The 6,027-nt window shown below is 28.1% G+C and overlaps 1 protein-coding gene across 1 annotated transcript; it reads left to right on the forward strand.

The window, feature by feature from the left end:
* The first annotated feature begins 836 nt into the window (after nt 1-836).
* LOC126909551 (uncharacterized) lies at nt 837-4,883 on the forward strand. The gene has a single exon (XM_050691987.1). The coding sequence runs from the start codon at nt 1,559-1,561 to the stop codon at nt 4,841-4,843; it is 3,285 nt and encodes a 1,094-aa protein (XP_050547944.1). The 5' UTR covers nt 837-1,558; the 3' UTR covers nt 4,844-4,883.
* The last annotated feature ends 1,144 nt before the right edge of the window (nt 4,884-6,027 follow it).

The following is a 6,027-nucleotide window of genomic DNA, read 5'->3' on the forward strand; positions in this document are numbered from 1 at the left end:
AGCGGATGTGCGGTCGGGGAGGACGCGATTTCGATTCTCCTAGTCGGATAATTTTTTTTGCATTTTAATTAATTTTTTTCATTGAATAATGAACATGAATATATTTATTTTATGAGTTTACCAGTCGCCGGTTTTATGTATCGATTTTTAAAACCGGTTTTAAATAATAATCGCTTTCTGTTCATAGACACAGTTTTTAAAAATTATTGGTTTTGATTAACAAAACCGAAAAAAACTGTTATAACCAGTTTTTATAAAACCAGTTTCAGTCTCCGCTTTAGAAGTAAACAAAAATTTTATCTAATTTTATCATAATGTTTGAAGCACGGAATATTTATTTTTAATCTTCTTTAATTATTTAAAATTAATTAATTACAATTGAATGACAATAAATTTTGAAACATGATTGTAAAATTTTAAGTTAATCGGTAACATCAGCTCATAGGTAATATTTAATTTGAACAATACGCGTAATGAATAAAAATCAAAGTAAAATTTAATATTGTCGAATCTGTCATTAATAATCTTAACGATTTTAACCAACAACATTTTTTTTTTTTTTTGCAAGAGTGCAATACTCTTGCAGTTTTATTCTTGTTGTTGCAAGATTCTTGCATTTTGAGTCTTGGTCTTGGTCTTGTTCTTGCAAGTCTAGTCTTGTTCTTGTTCTTGGTCTTGCTAAAAAAGTCTTGGTCTTGTTCTTGTCAATTGAGTACAGTCTTGATGTTGGTCTTGCTGATATTATTACAGTCTTGGTCTTGTTCTTGGTTTCGTAGAAATGCAAGACCAAGCCAAGACCGCAAGAACAAGAGTAATTCTGCTCATCACTAATAACAAGGAGTCCCCTTATAATCAATATGAACCTAATTTTAATCATAACTTTCAAAATAACCACTCTTTTATGAATAAACAAATTCCAAACAATTCTAACCAAAATTTTCAAAACAATTATTCTTTCATGAACAAACAACATGAACACAATCTTAATCACAACTTTTATAATAATCACTCATTTATGAATAAACAATTTCAAAATAGTTATTCACCACAAAAAAGAAATAACGGGTCGTATAATTATCAAAATACTTCTTATCCTAAACATGAAAGAGACATTAGAAACCAATCGTATAACAATTATTGCAACACTAATAACAATACGTTACAAAAACAATTCCCAATTTTCACAAATACTAACAGAAATTTTAACAATTATAACACAATACAAGACAACTTCAAAATGAACAAAACACAACACAATAATTACAAGAAATATAGCGACAATTATCAATATCCCATAAAAAATAGCACAAACAATATCAAGTGTGCCATTTGCGCAAAGTCTAATCATAAAACACATGAATGTTTTTACAAAGATGCTAAAATTATATGCCAATTATGTTCTAAAATAGGACACTCAGCGTTAAATTGCACTAATCAGTCAAAAAACGCACATTTAGGTTAAACGATCATGCTGAAACAAACAGTTCACCTTTTCATTCAGCATATAACAATATTAATAACATAACACTAACACTTACTCCTATTGCTTTACACTTCTATGCTTTTTAACAATATAACAATACCAATAACCATTGACACTGGATCAAACATATGTTGTATCACACATAATTTAATACCAAAAGACAAATTAATAGAAACATGCACTTTACAAATAGGAGGTCCAGATAATACACCATTAAAAGTTTTAGGGGTAACTTCTATTATTATCTCTGCAAATTCTATAGATTATAATGTAACGGTATACGTGGTTGAAAATCTATCTTGCCTTATACTTCTGGGCAATGATTTTCTAGAACAAAATAACAGTATCATAGATTTTGATAATCAAATAATAATATTAAATAACAACAACATAATAACAACACATCTTTCATGTCAACAAAACATAAATCAACTGAATACCAACGTCATCGAAAAAACAATAGACTTATTCGAAACACATGAAAAATATTCAATTGCACATTGTATTTCAGCTGACCTAAAAATGAGTAAAGGTATAGCATTGGATATATGCAAAAAATACGGAAATTTGACTTCATCATTACTACAATCAAATCCACAAATAGGAGATGCTATTCCACTTGTTGTCAATAAAAGAGTTATTTACTTCTTAATAACAAAAAATTATTATTTTGAAAAACCACAATATGATGACATCAAAAAAACTCTAGAAAATTTAAAATTACAAATGATAAAACACCATGATACAGACATTGCAATACCAAAGATATCAAATGGATTAGATAAAAAAGACTGGACAATCATTAAACAAATAATTATTTCAATATTTAAAAATACTAGTATCAATATACTCATATGTCACAAAGAAAACACATACTGTGCAAATAAATCTCAAGTCAATGCTGTAACATTATTCCCTGAAGATAATCAAAATTTGGACAACTCACAAAAAAACATGGTTACATTATTTTCAGAAAACAATCAAAATACCACAAACCAAGAAAAAAATAATTTTTTGAAAGTTTTTGAAAAACATAAAAAAGGAGAAAATCCACCTAAAAATGGGGCCTGTGGATTAATAGCAATATGTAACGCATTAAACTCTGATAAAAGCCAAAGAATAACTTCCATTTCAGAACTTCTTGAGCTTCTAAACTTAAATGAATTACCAAATTACTGGTTCAGCGACCAAGAGCTTGCTTCCATTGCAGCATACTACAATTTTGATACATACATATATGATGATAAGAACAAAACTGGAATAATTTATGGTTTAGGAAATCAACCTCCAGTTGTCCTATACAATGTAGACAACAATACACATTGGGTTCCAGGCATTCTAACTAACAAAATATCAAAACACGTTCCCACAAGTTACGTGAACTTTACAGAAATTGATCCAATAAATAAAATAAAAGAAACTTTATCCAAGCTTTTTCACAACAAAAATTCTTCATCACCTAAAAACAATTCCATTAAAGAAATAACTAATCATATAATTAACAATATAAATCTTAACACTAACACAGATTTAGAAACAAACAAGAAATACGTCACAGATATGGAGGACATACCAATCAACATTTCCCAACACTTATCTGTATCTGAACATAATCAAGTTGCTAACCTACTTGAACGATACAAACATTTATTTGTTAATGACAATGCAAAAATAAAGGCAGCAAATGTAACGCCTTGTGAAATAAAATTAAAACCCAACTCCACAGATCCAAAATTTACTGCACCTCACAGAATATCACCTCAACAAAGACAAGAATTAAAAAATCAGTTAGATAAACTTTTAGAAGCTAACATAATAAAGCCAATCACATCAAACTTTGGAGCACCTGCATTTTTAGTAAGTAAAAAAGAAAAAAATTCTCATCGCCTAGTGGTATCATACAAAGAATTAAATGATAGGGTACAAACCGACTTATATCCTATTCCAAGAACTTCAGACCTACTGAGAGCATTAGAAAACTCACAATACTTCAACTTACTCGATTTTAATTCAGCCTTTTTTCAAATACCTGTTAAAATCTCTGATCAATATAAATTAGCATTTACATCAGCACTTGGACTTTTTACTTTTACAAGATTACCTGAAGGTTTTAAAAACAGCAGTGCTATCTTTCAAAGAAAACTCAATGAAATTTTTTCACCTTTATTATATAAATCTTTAATCATATATATAGATGATTTAACTTCATATGGAAAATACATTAAAGACACTCTTATTTGCAATACACCTATGATCCAAACAGAACACCCAATGCTACTTATCCTCGTGAATGAAAATCATATAAACAGCATAAAATCAAGAGCTCCCTCACCACACAATACCGACTTAATAGCATACGTAAACACAAAATTTGTCTGGCTAGCTCATCATATGGCCACAACACTATCAGAATTATATACCGACATTACTTTAAAACAATGTTTACAAGAACGAAATTTACTACTTCATAAATTGTCATTAGCTTCATATAGCCTAACAGAATTTGCATATTCAATATGTAACAACCCAGGATGTATGGCAATCATAAGCGGTGAAATCATTTATCTTATTAAATGCAAACCAGTACAAGTTCAAATAGCAAAAAAGGAATCATGTTATCATAAACTACCTGTCATCTATCAAAACAATACATATTTTATGCTACCTAAAACTCATACACTACAAAGATTTGGTACTCAAATAACATGTAACACATTATTACCTTCAGCATATCTTCTCGATGAAAACTGGTTTGGTCTAACTCCACAATTAATTGATGTAAAAGCACCACAAATTTTAAAACCTAACACTAAATTCACTTGGAATTATAAATCTCCTGATCATCTCATATCAGCAGGAATATATAATAAAGAAACAATGACTGCCTTTCAAAAACACTTGATGTTTCCACACGAAGCGACAGCAATTCAAAACAACATAGTACGACAAACATTAGGTTATGATATGGCTGACCAAAAATTAAATCTTTACAGACTAATCGACCCGAACACAATAAGTAATTTAGTAGAAAATAAAATATATCAAATGTGGGGCTGGTTTACCTACTTCGGCTCACTAATGTCAGGTATACTAGGAATAGTTTTCACTTTCAAAATCATCTCTACAACTATAAATGCATTCATGAACGTAACCCTACTTTACAATACGTTCGGATGGAGTGTAAGAATATTGGGAGGATTATTTAATAATATCACTCATCATTTAATGCATAAACATCATCAACAAAACAATAACATGAATAAAGCTGAAATGGTGAACATTAAAAATACAACAAAAAATGATACGCCAACAAGAATTTCTATTCAACCTGCCTTTTATCCTACATTACAAACTCAATAAATTCAGAAATTCAGAATAATCAAGCATACTATCCTACGGGACGNTATAAGAATTAATAACGTGTTGTAAAAATACGACGCTACTAAATACGTTATAAACTACTATCAAATCATACAACTCAAAACACTATAACAATTACTGCACTTATACACATACTTTATCATAATAATCACTAAACTAATAAATATCATAATGAATAGTAGATTATATCCATATTTATTATATGTATTTTACATTATTTATCAATATACCATGCTTTATTATTCATTAACATAAAATATTTACTCATATATGTCATTCTTATAACAATAGTTAGAAATGGATATTCATCCAAAATTACTCATTATTTATTAACTATATCTTTTATATATTCATCATTATTATTATTATTATTATTATTATTATTATTATCATCATTATTATTATTATCATTATTAATATCATTATTATTATTATCATTATTATTATTATTATTATTATTATTATTATTATTATTATTATTATTATCATCATTATTATAATTATCATTATTAATATCATTATTATTATTATTATTATTATTATTANCCGATATATATATAGCTCCGATAAGGCTCTCGCTAATTCTAGAATATTCTATACCCGCGTAGGTTATCTTATGGCGTTATCGAAGTTTCTCGAAGGTTTTTGATAACGAGAACATTCGAGAATATTCGTTGCGTATGTTTTGGTCGCTACAATATCATAATCACATTAATCAAATTATTATTATCATTTTATTCATGATTTAAATTTTTACTTATTCAATATTTACTATTTTTATATTTAAGCCATAAACATTTTTTTTCTCGATCATAACGAATACACACCATGCTCTCTTACAGATCATTTCAAACAGAAATACGTTATAATTCTTAGACATGTTCCCTATATCAATTTTTACCATATAACATTAACTTTCATTTCACCTTTCTAATCCGCTATTGTATTTCAGTTGTGAGNCTTTCTAATCCGCTATTGTATTTCAGTTGTGAGGACACAACATTTAAAAAAATCAGGGCGGATGTCGTAATATAATCGTCACTATTATTTTTATACGAGACAACATTAAAATAACCTGTTCATACTCAACAATGTTATCTTTTTAGTTTTTATTAGTATATATTTTTTTCATTTCAAATAGTCACCACTTCTATGGATAGAAG

The sequence above is a fragment of the Daktulosphaira vitifoliae genome, unplaced genomic scaffold (assembly GCF_025091365.1).
Source record: "Daktulosphaira vitifoliae isolate Bord-2020 unplaced genomic scaffold, ASM2509136v1 Scaffold_532, whole genome shotgun sequence".
Lineage (NCBI taxonomy): Eukaryota > Metazoa > Arthropoda > Insecta > Hemiptera > Phylloxeridae > Daktulosphaira > Daktulosphaira vitifoliae.